Genomic DNA, 18,470 nt, shown 5'->3' with positions numbered 1-18,470 from the left:
TACGTTTTGCCAGACGATAAGGACAGGGTTCTATTGGGCAATGAGCTGAAATTGATTGCCACCGGATGAGCTGGCAATACAGGGGCAGTTGCAGTCAGCTCTCAAAAAGCATGGATATTACAGTGTTAAAGAAAGACGAGCTGTTGCCCCTTAGCAACAGAGCTCGGTATGGAGATTAACCATAGGTTGAGGAAGCCCGGAATTCGTGCGGCGATTGATGAAGCGGGTTTCAATAAGGACGAGCTCACAGAGGACTGGGAAAGGATATGTCGCGAGAGGAAAGAAAGGGAGGAAGAGAAGGAACGCGAGATAACGGAGTGCGAGAGAAAAGGAAGAGCAGAAGAGACGAAGCGCGAGGATGAAGAGAAGCAGAGGCAGCACGAAATTGAGCTTGCGGAAATAAGACTAGACATCGCAAGATTAAGGTGCAGGGCGTCGCCACAAACAGAAAGCGTGAAAATGACAAGTTTGCTTCAGCCATACAAAACAGGTGATGACATCGGTCTCTAACTGGTTAATTTTGAATGGATTTGTGAGAAGCGAGCATTTCACCAAGACACATGGCCGGAGCGGTTGTTTGAGCTGATGCTGGGAGTAGTAGTGCAAATCATGGTCTGACTAAGCATGGACGAGGCAGGCATGTACAGTTTGGTGAAGGTGGGTTTGCTCGCAAAATACAAGCTCTCTGCAGAAGAATTTTGGGAGGAACCGATTTCCTCGACCAAAATTCAGAAAGAAGGTCTGGCGCTGGGCTACGACACGGAACACAGTGCAGAGAAAGAGGATGAAGTAGCTAGCTCGAGAGGCATAATTAAGCCGGAGGAGGAAATTCTTCCGATTTCCTCGATAGAAATTCAGAAGCAGATGCAGGCGCTGTGTTGCCACGTGGAACACAATGCAGAGAAGGAAGTTGAAGTAGCTAGCTCGGGAGACATAGTTCAGCCGGAGGAGGAAATCTTTCCAATTTTCCCTCCCGAAATTCAGGAAGACAGTCAGGCACTGAATTACGATGAACTCAGCGCGAAGAATGAAAAGGAAACAGCTAGCTCGGGTGGCAAAGTTAAGTCGGAGGACGAAATCTTTCTGATTCTCCCAACTGAAATTCAAGAAGTTGGTCAGGCCAAGGAGTCGCCAACGGAAAGAAAAGAAAGGCACTTGGAACAGCGCACTCGAAACAGTGCCAAGAGAAAGAGGCGTCACAAATTCAGAATTGCAGTAGAGAAGACAATGCGGCCAAGTAAATCTAAAGCCACTAAACCCTTGTGGGGAGCGCATAGAAAGATTTAGAAAGGCTCATTTGTCAGTTGCAATGTCCTGAGTCAGAGCGCATCCAAGTTGTCAGACGAGGTTGAAAAGAAAGCGACATTCGGCGCGGAGGAGGACAAAAGCCAGGGGGCAATTATGTTCGCCCTCGTTTAGCTCTTTTCGATGTGTAGCCTGTCTGACAGGGGAGAATGCGGCGGTCAGGTGACACAACATGGTCATACGAAGCAGTGCATTCCAAGGGCAATACCAAAAAGATAGGTGGACAGAACGAAAGGTATCGAGGCTCTTCAGTGAGGGGAACGACATACGTGCCTTTTGTATTACGGGGTTTACAAGTTTGACAGGAGTTTTCAGACTGCGCCCACCTCGAGTACGGTTTAAGGAGGCAGTTTTCGCGCGCGTAATGTTTGAAAACTTTGTTCTTTCGATCTGTCATTTTTTTTTTTTTAGCAGATAGGATTCATTTTTTTAGATCCGCTTGCACCGCCAAGTATAGGTTACTTGTTAGAAACCTGTAGGGCACGCTTGAATCGCAGTTAACTTTTCATAAGTGTTCGCAAGATTTTTTTTCTTTGGAAGAACGACGCATTATTTAGCGGAGCTGCTGTTAACTGCAGGATTTAGAAAATATTAGTACTGTCCCTTTGAGGTCTGTTTTTCTCGGACACAACGAAGCTAAGCATTGGTGCGTGTCTTGCACGTGTATTCATCAGACAGCAGCATTCTAGTATTGCTTAGACCATGCGTGGTAGAATTTAGAATTAAGCTCAAATCTTCGTGAAATTTCAAATGCGTAAGTTATGCAACGTGTTTTGGTTCTTTCATTAGTACGTGTCCTTTGTGGACAAGGGAAAGACAGTGTTAGTGCGTGAGTCGCACGAAAGTTGAAGATTAGAGGAGCTAAGTCGGAAAATGTGGATTGCTTGAGAAGGAAGCTTTGTCTTCACGGCCTGTACTTGCCTTGCCAGACTTCCGCAGAGAATGCATTCTCTGGCATGACGCCAGCAACTGTGGTCAAGGTTTCGTCCGTGCCTAAATGAACGAAAGTGGTGAAACGCACCTTGTGCGGTACTCAGTAAAAAAACTGACACCACAAGATGAGGCGTTTAGCACCTCGGAGAAAGAATGTTTTTGCATGGAATGGGCAATCCAAAAGCTAGGATTCGATGTTCAAGGCGCTAAATTCCCGGTGGAGAGCGACCATCGCCCTTTCGCATGGCTGAAGCAAATGTCGGAAACAGGAAACAAACGAGATGGTTGCCTTTGACCGGAATCAGAATGCAGACGAGCTGGGCCGGTGCCACAAGGTCAGAATTTTTTCTTAAAAAACGTCTTTTGTACGTATTGCTGGTGATATTAAGTTAGGTAACCTGTTTCTGTCTTGTAGAGAGCTGACCACGACTAGAAAGGAGGAAGACAGAGAGAGAGGTAAAACATTGTAAAGCGATACGGGGATCATAGCATCCCGTAGGCGTGTCGCTTGGGCATGCCGGTGAGTGTGTGTGGGTGCCTGTGTATTCCCAGGGACATGGACACAATGATGCGAGGCTGGGCCCTCGAGCTGCCATGTGACATCAACCATCACAACTAGAACAATCCTCGAGGCCGCGACCGAACATCGACGCTTCGGGCAACCCGACATCCGGTCACCCTCAGGTCGAATCTCTCGGCGGTGGAGGCGTTTGTTACGTCTCAACACCACAACGGTGTTAATGAAATGTTTGCCTCATGTCAAACCACCGCACTTCCTATCCAGACGACAGCGCAGCGAGGAATCTGACGGTTGAAGGGCGGTCACCCCACCATTACCCAGAAACCTGAGCAAAGGATGAACAGGAGGGGGACAGTGACGAAGAACTGAGAGGCGCAGTTAATTAAACGTTTGGCACATGTCAAACCACCGCACCTCCTATCCATACGAAAACGCAGCGTAGACATTGACGGTTGAAGGGCGCTCACCCCACCATTACCTGGAAATCTGTGCAAAGGATGAAAGGGAAGGAACCACGGCAACAAATTGATAGGCACAGTTAATTAGACGAGTCAAATCACCACCCATCCCTCGGCACTTATCCAGCTGTCAAGACAGCGTGTAAACCGGCTGTTGCGGGGTTCCACAAAAGGCCCTCACCAGCCTGAGTGAATCAGGAGGGGGGGCAAAGATGAACAAACTACGTGTCGCTGGTTGATTTCTTTCCACAGATTCCAAACCAGTTTCTTCAGAAGCAGAGTTACTGCGGGTTATTGAGAGCATGGGCATGATATTGCAATGGTGTCGACGATGGTGATTTACTGCTGGACAGTCTTCAAATTCCCTAGTCAATTTGCCGAGAGAAGACGATGGTATTAAAAGCAGATACTTTTCGAGAGTGAGGACAGAGGGTCCTGATGTGAACTGAGACATTTAACTTGCTCCTGCATGGAGTGAGCTTCGGTACTGGAGCCGTGTAACTAAGCTAAATAAACCCTTTTTCCTTTATTTTCTACAATTTGACGTAGTAGTCAATGGGCTTGGTGGATTCCATGCCCTGAACGCCACCCTAGCCGCAACAATGAGTTGAATGCAAGACCTCGTGCTCAGCAGCACAATGCCATAGCCATGAAGTCATGGTGCCAGGTAGTGGGAATGTATGCTTCATATGTTATGGAACAATTATGAGAAAATACCTCTGCTCCACAATTTATCCACTAGGGCAGTTGTCTAAAGAAACATACTTAACTCACAGATCACATTCAAGTACACAATAAGGGTTATATGTAAACCACTGCATATTTCTGTGAGGAAGTGACATGTGAGAAACCTGCTAAGCCAGTACTCGTAAATGTGGTAAAGCCACTAAGTCATCATGGTGAAACTGTATAGAGAAGCTGCCTTGAACAGAGAAGGCAATTGTGCTATTATAACCCATTCAATTGCAAATAACCTACCACAGGCATGGACAGCTATGTCTGGTGATAATAATCTGCTTTGACTTTTATTCAGTCAGTCAGCCTTTCCACTTGGAACTGCTAGAGCTAGTGTTGTTGCCAGGCCAGTTTCTAACTGTTTTGTACATTACTGGTAGCTAGTTCAACATTAAGACTAGCACACATTGCCAGTTTTCTGGTGCTTCATGAATAACAACAACAACAACAACAATCAACATCGCAAGAAGGTCTGCATGCTTCTAGAAGGCCCATATATTACAACAAATTGAACTACCACATCAAGATTCAGGCCCTTTATCAGAATTTTTTGGGAGAGGACGGAAAGAGTAAGCCACCCTTCATTTTTATTTTATTAGATCTGCCCTTTTTCTCCCGAGTATTTAAGAACTCTCTGCACTTTTGTTACTTTGATTAGAAGTTTAGTAGAGACTTTATGGTATGCACAATACATATTTTCAACACACAGTCTGGGCATAATGCTAGGTCAATCTAATCTTTGAAGAGGGCATTTTTGGTGAACTAACTCTGGTCTCTCCAATTTTTAAGAAACTGCCAGCAGAAATAAAATTAGGCAGCAATCGAAGCTTTAAAAATGTTTTTATGTCACTGCATTTTGCACATTTATACAGAATACTTTTTTTGTAAAAGCAATACAATAACTTTTTGTGCCTTCTCACATCTTTCACAGATAGCTGTAAAAACTAAAGAAACTTTTGCACTTGAAGACAGGTCACCGCACACACACATTTTGCTATCATCGATTATGTGACTGCTACTTAATTTGAGATTTTATTGCATTTTTTTTAATGCTCTGCTATGTAAGTAATTTGAGGATACTGAAATGTACTATGCACTTCACAGTTTACAAGATCTGTGGATACATATTTGCATAAGCACAATAACCATAAGAACTCCAATTTAAGAAGACTCCGTGCAAAGAAATGATATACGGTATTTCAATACAATAGAAACAGCCTGTCAAGAAATATTACACCCCATTCTCACCTACCATAAGTACAACAGGCCGGCCATTTGTCTCTAGCATGTCTTCCTTTCGGCAGCTCTTCTCCTGCATAACCTACACAGCAGCAAACAAAAAATCCTGCCTTAGTCACACACATGCTGACATTCCAGTAAGGGAGACATATGGTTGATGATGTATAGGGTTTTGTGGCGCAAGGGCCAGTCATGGCCAAAGAGCGCCAAGCAATGGTGTTATGTGCTCGGTGAAGAAAATAACAACAAAGGGTAATGTGGCTGTCTATGACGATATAGCGTGGCTGTATAGAGGCATAAGACCAGAATTAAGATATGAACATGTTAACATAATGACAATGGCTTGTGAGGTGCGCTGTGAACGTAAAAGGTATACCATGAAGGAGTGAAATTCTAAAAATGTATATATGCCAGTAGCACTACTGCCTCAACGAGGTCCTTACGTGAAAGGGCCCGGAGGCAAGTGCTATACAAAGCGCTGCTTTTGCAGCAGGGGCCTCTGACGAGAGGCCGTGCTACGAAACGTGTGGGCCTAGTATTTGGAATGCGTCAACATCCCGTTGAGGCGAACGGAGTGCAACCGGACCCAGGCAAGATCCATGCTGTTACGCACTTCCCTGTTTTGAAGTGTGTCAATGATGTGCGCAGCTTCATCGGCCTTTGTTCGTACTTCCGCCGTTTCGTGAAAAATTTCGCGGCCATAGCACGACCACTAACAGAGTTTTTGAAAAAAGACACCCCTTTCCGGTGGGGCGATAACAAGGCCTCTGCATTCTCGCATCTAATCGACCTTCTCACAACACCTCCCGTTCTGGCCCATTTCAATCCTTCTGTGCCTACCGAAGTCTGTACTGATGCCAGCGGTCACGGAATTGGCGCAGTACTGGCACAACGCCAGCGTGGCAACAACCGTGTTATCGCTTACGCCAGTACGCTCCTCTCACCCTCGGAGTGCAACTATTCCATCACTGAGCGTGAGTGTCTGGCCCTAGTTTGGGTGGTTGCGAAGTTCCGCCCATACTTATATGGCCGACCCTTTTCCGTGGTCACAAACCATCACGCGCTTTGCTGGTTATGCTCATTGAAAGATCCTACAGGAAGACTTGGTCGCTGGGCCTTACACCTCCAAGAATATTCGTATTCTGTCACCTACAAATTTGGCCGACTACACAAGGACGCTGACTGCCCGTCTCGCTACCCGGTAGATGAGCCTGACGACACCGACAGTAGTACCGCCAACGGCATTTTCTCTGTGTCTGCCTTCGCTAACATCGCCGATGAGCAGTACCGAGACCTATCGCTGCGAGCACTCATCGAGCGTCTGCGCCTACACCTACCGACGCATCCGTTCACCGATATGTCCTCCAGGGCGGCATTCTGTACCGAAGGAACTTTCTTCCTGACGGATCTGATCTTTTTCTTGTCGTGCCAAAACATCTACGACAAACTGTGCTCTTTGAGATGCACGATCACCCACTGCAGGACATCTTGGGGTAACCCGCACGCACGACCACGTCCACCGCCGCTTCTATTGGCCTGGGCCGGTATTTTGTAGCGATGCCTTTTCCGATTCTATGCTCTTTCAGGCTTTTCGCGCTTGGTCAGGGGTCAGAGCGACGGTCTGCCCACATTATCAACGGGATCAGGCGGCCGTGTGTGGTTGATGATAAGAATAGCATAGAACAAGGCATAAGGCATCGCTACAAAATAACGGCCCTGGTCTCGCTCGCTCCGTCCAATGCTATGTTGCTGCCTGTGATCCCTGCCAGCGTCGGAAAACACCTCAGGTGCTACCTGCCGGTCATCTCCAGCCGATCACCGTCCATGTGGAACCGTTCTTTCGTGTTGGATTAGACCTCCTCGGTCCCTTTCCCACGTCATACTCTCGGAACAAGTGGGTAGCCGTTGCAACTGATTACGCCACCCGATACGCTATCACGCAGGCTCTCCCTACCAGTTGCGCCACTGACGTCACAGACCTTCTCTTGCATGACATTATCTTGCTTCAAGGCGCCCCGCGACAGCTGCTTACTGACCGTAGTCGTAACTTCCTCTCGAAAGTTATCGCCAACATTGTGCATTCCTGCTTCACTCAACACAAGTTGGCTACCTCATACCATCCTTAAACCAATGGCCTGACAGAGCGGTTAAATCGTACTCTTACCAATATGCTGTCCAAGTACAACACGAGGACCACCACGACTGGGACATTGCCCTTCCTTACATCACGTTTGCGTATAATTCTTCCCGGCATGACATCGCCGGATTTTCTCCATTTTATCTACTGTATGGTCGCAAACCGACCTTGCCCCTTGACATGGCACTTCCTCCTGCTGCGATCTCAACAAGCGAGTATGCGCGCGACACCATTGCCCTCGCCGACCATGCATGCCAGCTTGCCCGTGCTCGACTGACGGCCTCGCAAACCACTCAGCAGCGTCAGTACAACGTCCGCCACTGTGACGTACAGTTTTCGCCTATTGCACTCGTGCTCCTGTGGTCACCCTCTCGTCACGTCGGACTTTCAGAAAAGCTCCTTTCGCAATACGCAGGGCCCCACGGCAAAACGCTTTCACGTCACGTCAGTAGGCTCAAGGCCTACTACACTGCTTCCGAATCCGGCCTTTAGTCGCTCCGGGACGGCGCTTTTGCCACCGGGGGTAGTGCTATGGAACAGTATTTGCGATGACGAAGAGGCGAGCAGTGTGAAGACGACGACGATTGGAGGCTACTGCGGGCTGTTGCCTCTTGGCCAAGTGCGGCGTATTTCCTTGTAAATATACTTGTATATAGCTTTTCGTCTGCGTCTTCCTACGTAACAATATGATTCATAAAAAATAGGGCCCCTCGGTTAACCCCCTTTCTTCTCGTTCATTACATAACGAGGGTCTCGAATCTGGCAACATTGATGCCTTCAGGTAGCATGTGTGGGTTTATTGACCAGTTGCCTTCACCCAAAAAGATCACATACTCGTGACGCCTGCGGTAGAAAAGATGTTCCACACCCGCCGCCAAGGTTTGTGACTGGTGGCGGTGGCTAGCACTCCCAGGGTTAGTACAAGTAGTAAAACATAAATGCCCAAGAAAGTGGATGGGGAAACGGCGCCACAGTACCTCAATTGGTAGAGCATTGCACGCATAATGCGAAAACGTGGGATCATTCCCCACCAAGTTGTTTTTTCATCCACTTTCAATTCCATTAATTTATAATTTCTTTAATTCAATTAGTAAGTACAAGTAATTTCCTCTGTTGTCCTTGGTTTCATTGTTTGTTGGCTTGTAATGATATGATTAACAAAAAATCAGGCCCTTCGGTTAACCCCCTTTCTTCTCGTTCATTATATACATATACAGGTTGTCCCACATAACTTGAGCCAAAGTTTTAAAAATTAAAGGCACTCCGGATGTGAGTTCAACCGAATGCATAATGTTGGCACTGGCCTAGAGTTACTCAGGCTATCTTTTATTTTCCCCTTAACTAACGGATTATTTATGTTTAATTAATCAACTCTTTAAGTATTGGCTGCAGACCCCAAGTATGATACGCAAAGTTGTAGAGCACTTTGAGAAACCTCTCAATAAATTGTTTCCAACACGATATATCTCACGTAATTCTTTTTTCCGCGTTCCAAAAAAAGCCCGCGAAATATGGAAGATACCACGTGACGAAGCGATTGCACACTGTTATTGTGCTGCTCTCAAGTATGTGATGAATAAACAAGGTCAGCTGCAGCGAGACTGGCCTGCAACAGGGCGTTATGTCTGGTGTAGGTATCTGGGCATGCGGCTTTTATTGCATGACGGCGCAAACGCGGTGCCGAGCGGTGCCGAAGCGATCATACCCTCATACGACTCGGAGCATACCCTGATTGCCCTATTTACGTCAACAAAGAAATGCTTTCATTATTTGTTTGACTAGTTTGTGTGAAATTCAGTACATTTAAAAGAAAAAGTTAAATCTAGTGACTTTTAAGAGCAGACTTTTGATTTAGGGCTTTAAATTCTGAAAACTGGTAAATTTCATCTTTTTGAAACATAATAATAATAATAATAATAATTGACTGATTGAATGATTGATTGATTGACTGATTGAATGATCTAAATAAAAAACTGAAGCACTAATTTAACAACTCTCAACTAAAGACATGTATTGCAGTTCTATAAATTGCAACCAGTATAGCAAAGAATGCACACAAATCTAATGTTTTAGTTTTAGTTCACAGTTTAAATGAAATAGTCACTTTGCTTACGAAAATTTAGTTTGAACATATCACTTGCATAATTACTGTCTAAATTTCTTGATATCTCAAGGGGCCCTGAAATGCTTTCTGAACATGATAAGAAAATGTTGCCAATCCGTAGATGAGGCTCCTGTGAACATGTGAATCAAATATAATTTCATTGCATGTAGAAGGAAAACTACAATTTATTGCCAAAAACAGTGAAAAATTGTTTGCTGTCTCCTCCACAATGCCGTCAGCAGCTACGTTGCGAGCCGCCAAGCAAGCCCAACAGGTATTGGCAGATATTTTGATCATGAGAACATACTATAAATTCCGAATGTTGAGGTAAATAAATGAAAAATCCACAGGTCTGCGATCTCAAAGACACCAGTATAGGTATTTCATCCTTGCACTTGTGGTCTACACACGCCAGTTGCGCATAGCTGCGTCTGCTGCATGTGGCCTCTGAGATCACACCGGTGTGCTGCGTAACCTAGATACAATGGCCATCATGGGGTGCCACGACAAGCCCTCCTGGCGACAAGATGCTCAGACAACCACAAGCTCTGACTGGTGTCTGTAAGTGACATAGCTCCAGGCTATTTGGCGTTAAGAGAGCGCTGCGCATGCCTGAACTGGAAGTAGCGTCGTAAAGAAGAAAAAAAAAAAGCAACGAAAAAGAAGCGAGAAAGCCATGCATTGGTGCAATAACTACCGATAGCTCTGTTTTTACTTGGAGATCCCAAAAATTTTTGTGGCAGGAAATTCCTGAGGCAACGTCCTTTCATAGTGAGGTCATTTTATGATTAGTTTGAAAAGTGTTTCAGGGCCCCTTTAAAGACACTCATTCACAACTGACTCATCTGTTATGGGAACATAGGTATGTTGTTAGAACTGTTGAAAAAAGAAAATTTTCAATTAACAACACTTTCAAAAAAACAAAGCTTTACAACTGAAAACATAATATTGTTAAATTGGGACCCATTTGCCTAACCAGTACTACAAAACAGGCTGTGAAAAGTAGGCTGTTCATCACTAAAGAACACTGAAAATGCTCCAAAGAATCAACACACACATGCATGCATGCATGCATGCATGCATACATACACATACACTAGATGACTTGTAATCAGGGTGTTGGAGCAAAATGTTTTTTGCTGTGGTTTTAGTTTCGTTCCACTGAAAAAAGTTCCCTTCTGGTTCTGCTGCGGAACAAAATAAAAAATTATCCGCAACGCTTCATAATAATTTTTGTTTGCACGCAAAAATTTTAGAAGCAGGGCAAACACCTATCGCTCGCACTATACCTGCCTGAGATACGCGCTAATGCGGAGCCCTGAGATACGCGCTTATGCGCTGCCTGATGTCGGTTGTTTCAGATTGCCAACTTTCCCATTGAGGCAAAAACTGATAAAAAATATTTCGGTTTCACTCTGAAACAAAATAATAAATAACATTTTGGCTGCATTTTCATTCCGGTCAAAAACTTTTTTTTGGTTTTTGTTTTCATTCCATGCTAACACACTGCTCGTAATACTTATATTGACCTTGCATAAGGCATAATTCTAAACACAAATTGATAGAGCTAGGGCAGCTCAAGCAGAGCATCACAAACAGATGCTGCATATACTAACATTGGTAATCCATATACTAACATTCCATAATCCATGCATCGTACACCTGTCAGCTTATACAACCTACAAAGATAACCAAAGTGATCAGACTGTATGACAAAGGGAATTACTCGGCAATTAACTCGGAACTCGCAAATTTTGCTGCTTCATTCCACACCAGCTTTTTTAAGCGTTCTGTCGACACCAACTGGCTGCTTTTTAAAAACAAAATGCTCGATGTGCTCGCCAGATATGTGCCCGTTATCACCCTAACCGAAAAACAGTCATCCCCGTGGTTTAATATGATACTAAAGCGTCTTAACAATAAAAAGAAAAGGCTTTTCACTCGGCTAAACGATTTAACAACGCATGCACACGGAATAAATATTACCTTGCAGAAAAAGAATTTGAAGCTCTAGCTAATAAAGAAAAACGCACTTTTTTTTTGCAAACGCTGCTGTCTATGTTAAGAAATAACCCCCAAAAATTCTGGAAGGTTATTAACCCAAATAACTCCCAGCCATTAGCTCTGTTTGATGAACAAAACCATCGTATTCCTGATTGCGAAATTGCTGAACAACTTAACCGTACTTTTTCTTCCGTCTTCACAATTGAACCTGTTAACATATTACCTCGCTTCCCTCTTTTCGATCATGCAGTCATGCCTGATATTATCTTTTGTCCTTACGGCATTGAGAAACTAATTGATTCATTAAAACTTACATCATCGTCTGGTGTCGATGAAATAAATGCTAAAATGCTGAAAAACACCAAAACAAATGTGAGCGTGATGTTATGTGCTATTTTTCAGCAATCACTGTCATCAGGAGTGGTGCCGGAAGACTGGAGAGTAGGCAAGATTGTTTCAGTCCCCAAAAAAGGTCCTCTGTCGTTGTGCTCTAGTTATCATCCCATTTCACTCACCAGTGTTTGTTGCAAACTAATGGAGCATGTTATTTACTCTCAGATCGTAAACTTCTTTAGTATCCAATAGTCAATTTCATCCTGCTCAACATGGCTTCCGTAAAGGTCTTTCATGTGACATCCAACTAGCTTTATTTCTTCACGATCTAAGTTCTAACCTCGACTTGAACGTACCTGTAGATGCGGTTTTCTTAGACTTTGAAAAGGCATTTGACAAAGTTCCACACCAACGGCTACTCCTAAAACTTTCCCGTCTCAAGATTAATCTATTTGTACTAGACTGGATACGTAGCTTTCTCACTAACCGGCAGCAGTTTGTACTTGCTAACACGCAGTCATCTAAATGACCTTCTGTACTTTCGGGCGTACCACAAGGCACAGTTCTCGGACCACTACTCTTTCTAATTTACATTAATGACCTTCCTACTGAGATGTCTTCTAATATTCGATTGTTCGCAGATGATTGTGTAGTTTATCGACGCATAACTAGCACTTCAGACATGGATTTGCTTCAAAATGACCTAAAATGCATTGAATTATGTACACCAAATGGTTGATGTCTTTAAATACTAAAAACACCTCACTAGTTTCTTTCCATCGCAGACAGCATCACCAATCAGGGAAATACACCATATACGGCTCCGAAATCTCATCTGTTGGCAGATATAAATACCTCGGCGTAACCGTTTCAACTACCCTAACTTGGTCACATCATGTCATTAACTTAGTCAATGCTGCGAATCGATCCCTCGGTTTTCTCTACCGGAACCTAAGACTTGCTCCCCCATGAGTAAAATTATTAGCTTATGTTATATATGTCCGCCCTAAATTAGAATATGCATGCTCTGTCTGAGATTCTCACCAACATAACTTATCTAATACACTGGAATCAGTTCAAAACCGTGCAGCCCGGTTTATCTACTCTGAATATTCTTATCATGCAAGCGTGTCTGAACTAAAAACCCGTGCCGGTCTTACTAACCTAGAATCACGACGTCTTATTTCTAGACTGTGTCTTTTTCACAAATTCTATCATTCACCACTCCAGATTTCAGCTATATTACCAGCTCATCGTCAGTCCAGCCGCATTAACCATAGAAAAGCCGTGTATCCTCCCCCGGCGCAGGCTACCTCCCATCTACAATCATTTTTTGTGAAAACCGCGAGGGACTGGAATGGTCTGTCTGCCGACGTCACACACCACTCTGATGCACATCACTTCAAGGCTGCTCTCGAATCACTCTTTTGTTAAACTAAGCCCATCCCTCATGTAATACCCCATCTCTGGGGTCTTTGAGGTATAATAAATAAACAAATAAATTGATGTTACTACCACGTTCTCAATACCTAACACATTCTTTATTAAGTACAATTTGTGCATGTGCGGCAGCAGTGCACATTCAATTTTATTTTTAATCGCGTGAACAAAATTTAGAAACCAAGTTCAGATTCACTTATCTAGGTTCAAACCTTGTAATATGTATGTATGTTGTTTTTTTCCATCAAAATAAAAAGTGTTATCTGTAGGCAGCCTGTCAACACAAATTGGAAACACCCTTTCACAACGCAGCCAGGAGAGGCCACCAACATTCTTGTTGACTATAACCATTACACACTGTGTGGAGGAGCATTATTATGCCTATAGCAGGTGCTTTACTGGCTGGTAATTACTTTACAAAACTTGCACCAGAGTTTAGGAGCTTTTTAAAGTCTATCCCACTCAAGAGATTATTAAAATATGAAGCAGTAATTTACAGAGCTCTCTCACAACTATAAAGGGTTCAGTAAATTATTAAAATATGAAGCAGTAATTTACGGAGCTCTCTCCCAATCATAAAGTGTTCATGGTGCAAAATTTTATCACTGCCACAGGACAACAAGAGAGCTATGAACAATCACCAACCTTTCTTTCAGAACACCGCAGCTTATGCCTTATTCTCCTCAGCTCCATTCTAGCACGGGCACAGAAGTTGCAGCTGTCACCATACAATGCCATGCTGTTGACAGTGACAAATAAGTTGCCCCTTATTGCAGTCAACTGCACCGCTGAAGTGTTAAAGTTTTCTTCAAAACGATCTACGAAATATTCATGCATCCTGAAAGAGAAAACTGTACAATTATACAAAGGCAAGCAATGAACACACTGCTACTTTATGTAGCTACTCACCTGTAATGGAAACCAACATCATGGTTCCCAACAGTAACAAGAACTTTCACATGAGAAGGCACATAAAAAAGATCCCAGAAGCGCTTCATGTACACCTTAAACTCTTCATCATTGCTCCACTGACCTTCGTCAAAGACATCCCCTGTAACAGTAGCATTAGCACAAGTCTGCAGTTAGATATGGCCAGCCATTACTTCAGTTATAATTTAAGTTGAGCAAACTGCTCTCTGTAGGTAAGGTTATGTGAGCACAGTAAAAACTCCAGTGCAACCAGAATGAATAATCTTACAGCTCGAGTTTTCACTGTGCAAAGTAAGTAAAACCTTTATATGGATTCTTACACAACAGCACCAGTTCGGAGCATAAGAAAACAAAACAGGTGAGTTTTTACTATCATTTTCACAGGATGTGCATCACCGTTTGTCAACACAAAGGAAGCATCTTTCAGATTCAGACAGTTCAAAACAGTGTCAATACTTTCTTTAGAAGCCACTTCCTGGAGTCAACAGCCTTTTCCATTCTGATAAAACATGTAGGTAAACTTAAGCACAGCTGACACATCATAACAATTATTCAGTGTCATTCTTCACTATGGCATTTTTCCTCAGCTAATGAGTATTAGTCATTATGGAAATGCCAACACAGTGAACAGCTCACAAGTTAAATATGTAAGTTTGCTTTCACTTTGTTAATCTTGACAAAAAGATGGCACCAAGCATTTTATTTTGTGACATTTTGCAACTTGGCTTTGTGCTGTACTTAGTTGGCCATGTTAATAGCAACACAAGAAGAGCGCCAGTTACTGCTATTATAATAAACTTTTGTTATTCATTATATTAAAAGGTTTAGTGAATTGAGTTCAATTAGAAAGCTTTCTTTCCATTTATCTGGGGTAGTTTGCTGTTTGAGCATAGAGAAATAAAGAAGGACCGTGTGGGCAGCCCTCAATTACTTTGTATTATCGGCCAAAATTTTCTCAATTCTTTTTCAAGTTTTAATCAAAACCGTGTCAATAATTCTACTTTCAAACAGTTTTTAACCACTATAACAGACACAATATACTTCTCATGGTGACTTATACGAACATAGCTCCTACATTCTCAGCTCATCCCTAGTCCCAATTAAAGGAGCCTTGTAACAATTCTTGAACAGGATAAACAAACTTGTACAGTTAAGCCTAAATATTATTCTAAGCCAAATATTATTCAGAATAATGCAGCTGAGAACATACAATTTAGCTCGGAATACTACTGGTGCTTTGTTTCAGCTTTTCAAAACCCCCACTACCTTTTTTTCTTACTCTTAATGCATGACTAAAGAAGTCACAGTAACGCCCGAAAGGTAAAGCATTGACTGCGATAGCAAATTATGAGACAGCTATATGAAGTAAGGATAGCAATCTTATCGGCCGTATAAACTTGCAAATGTTTACTTACTAATTAAATTAACAAGCATGGTGCCATGCGTGCACAAGCAAACATTAACACATCTCACTTGATGACCATGGACACTCGCTGTCAAAATGTTGGCATGAGGAAGTGTGGCAGCAGCAGTGAGCGAATTGACTTTCGTGCTGCATCTCACTTCAACACGAACTAAGCAGCAAGAACACAGTGCACACGAAGCTATCAGCACTCAACGAACTCTGTTATCATCGCAGATAGCTTTCAAGACAGGGCCTGCAAGGCTGCGCCATACGCAGGCATTGCAATGTAGAACAACGCCCCTCTCCCAATGCCTTGCACGCAATGGAAGACGGCGCGCCTTCTCCCCGCCTTCCTCCCTTGCGCATGCAAGGTCAAACCACTATCGTCAGCTCACCCTCACATGCTTTCACTCACACATACAGCATACGGCACGTGGCCACAATGTTATTGCACTTGGACGTTATACGGAACATCACGGCGACACCGAAGCCGACAAGAGAAATGAGCCTGGAGTGCTCATATAATTGCTATCACAATAAAATGATGGCTAATGGGCAGATTTTTCTAAACACGACAACTAGGCAGGGCCCCTTGCAAAAATAAAAGCGCAGAAATATCATCACTGGACGGATGGATGGATGCTATGGCATCCCTTTGAAATGGGGCAATGGGTTGTGCCACCAAGCTCTTTTTTTTTATTTTGCCCAATTTTTTAACCCCCCCCCTTTTTTTTTTACAGACAAAAATTCCCAGCCTCAAACTGAAACAGTACTGAAGGCCAGCTATGAACACGTGAGCTTCTCAGTGCCATTGACTGGCCTCGCCAGCGACACAAATTTTCACATTTAAAATTTTTGCAGCCAAGAGATATGTGTAGTAAAAACTCTTAGTTTATTCCTTCCTCAACATAGATATGTCACAGAAATGTTATGTGCATAATCATAGTGAAAATGCATGCACAAGTTGTGAAAAGTGATGCCACAGCATTCCTCAGATCACTAGACCATTTCTGAATTAACAGAAATATTAACAGCTCACGACACGGCTCAATATATATGACGTGGTCAAAACCATATTTCTGCTTGTTCTCCATACCATACTGCTAGACCGGGTTCATCCCTTTTATTTGGTGGATATAGAGATGGCTGTCTTGATGCAGTAGAGGTCCAATAGACACCATGCCTTGATAACTCCATCGTTGTTTCTACAACCAGTGACAAAGCAATTTTGTTTTTCCAACCTGCCATAATTTATTAATCCACTGTACTGTGCAGTCAGCCAGTGGTACACACTGTGCATTGCCACTGCTTGCTGTGGATTTCAATCCTACACAAGGCCACTCATGGACGGAAGTGCAAAGCAGACTCATGGCACTATCTAGTTTCAGTTGCACAAATTGCCCCTGAACGATGTCTGTCTATCATACCTAGGTGCACACTATTCAAATTGCCCCATCAGCCACAATGGAACTAGCCACCTTTGCTGATTGCGCACGCTCCCACAGTGTTATGACCATCTGATGCCCCGACACCATCATCAAACTCCCCCACTCTGAGGCATGGCTGTGTATAGTGTTCCTGGTTACATGAGAAGCACACAGATCAATCTAACACAGCAGAACACCAAAAGTGTTGCAAAAAGGAAGTCGAGGAAAACCATAAAAATATCAATTTGAGTTGCTCTCCAAACACAGCTTTTTATCATTAAAGAAACAAACAATAGAAACACCCTCTCACTAAATTCTGCAACCAAGCAGCTTGCCCACATTTCAAGAAAATGGTACCATGGCCATTCAACCTTTGAAATAACCCTCGAAATTCATTATATATAAATGAAGTCACACCCTGCACAAAATCGGAAAAAAAAAATTTTTTTTCTTAAGTGTTTGATCTGTAACAAGCCGAAGTTCTGCTATGAATAACTCATTCTTTCCCAATTGTATGACACTATGCAACAACCTAATCGATAATATAGTCACGTGCAGTAACCGACAAACTTTCCGCAATATACTAAACAATCACATGTGGCAATCTAACTGAATAAACTCCTCCTATGCCGTTTTAGAATGCTCGTTTATGTCCCACTTTGTAATATTGTCATTGCTCTTGGATTGCTTACCTTCTGTACTGCGTTCTTTTTTTCTTCTCTTTTGAGTTTTTGTTGAATTGTATATTATACCTTATGTAATATACAATATTATTATTGTATATTACACCTTATGTAATGCCTCTGGGCCTTTAAGGAGAAATAAATGAAAGATGGACAAAATGGTGTGCAAGTAAGATAAAACTCACAAGTTGTTCCCTCTAGTAAAATTCTAATTTAGCTGCACGAGACCCTGAAGTGAGTCTTGCAAGCAGTCTATGTTTTAGTTTTTCAACAGTTTGGATAAAAAAAATGCAGACTAGCCCTATATTTTAGCTGAAAAGGTTTCATGACAGTTAATGGACTGCCTTACACAGCAACGTAATTGTAGTGCACATGAGCATAATTCCACTGCATCACAGCTACAGTAACTAACAGTGGCACCAGAATACAGTTGCGTAGAGTGCTGCTGTAAACAAGGACTGTACTGTTTGGAGACTTCACAAAATGCTTACACCCCAGTATGCATAGATCTGGAAGGTGCATTGGCAGGTGCATAGAGTTGGCACATGCATAGGTGCACAGGTGACTGGTGCACAGATGCACAGAGCTGGCAGGTGCACTCCACCTTCCAACTCAATCTGTCTGTCAAATTGGGCAAGTTCAAGGATTAGTGAATTAACATGAAATTCTGCGTGGAATTGGAAAATTTATTACGGAGACGCAAAGAAATGTTAAGCAAATATTTTAAATATAAGGCGGCACTTCTGTTTAAGATGTTCTCCATTATTAAGGAAGGCCATAAATGTCCCTTTTATCAGTTCTGAAGGAGTCATCAATT

At 43.1% G+C, this 18,470-nt stretch overlaps 1 protein-coding gene across 5 annotated transcripts in view; it reads right to left on the bottom strand.

Annotated features, from left to right (window-relative positions):
- Positions 1–18,470, bottom strand: part of PGAP5 (Per1-like protein PGAP5) — a 45,113-nt gene that overhangs the window by 8,590 nt on the left and 18,053 nt on the right. For 4 of the 5 annotated variants that reach the window (XM_055061594.2, XM_050191321.3, XM_055061593.2 and 1 more), the window contains exons 5-7: positions 14,118–14,259; positions 13,854–14,046; positions 5,204–5,272 (exon numbers count right to left, since the gene is read on the bottom strand). In XM_055061594.2, coding sequence (XP_054917569.1) covers positions 5,204–5,272; positions 13,854–14,046; positions 14,118–14,259 — 404 coding nt within the window. The remainder of the gene's footprint in view (positions 1–5,203; positions 5,273–13,853; positions 14,047–14,117; positions 14,260–18,470) is intronic. The other variant, XM_055061595.2, reaches the window with a different exon arrangement.

This window comes from Dermacentor andersoni, chromosome 1 (assembly GCF_023375885.2).
Source record: "Dermacentor andersoni chromosome 1, qqDerAnde1_hic_scaffold, whole genome shotgun sequence".
In the NCBI taxonomy this organism is placed as follows: Eukaryota; Metazoa; Arthropoda; class Arachnida; order Ixodida; family Ixodidae; genus Dermacentor; species Dermacentor andersoni.
Note: the sequence above shows the minus strand (reverse complement) of the source record. Positions and strands in the feature narration are given on the sequence as shown.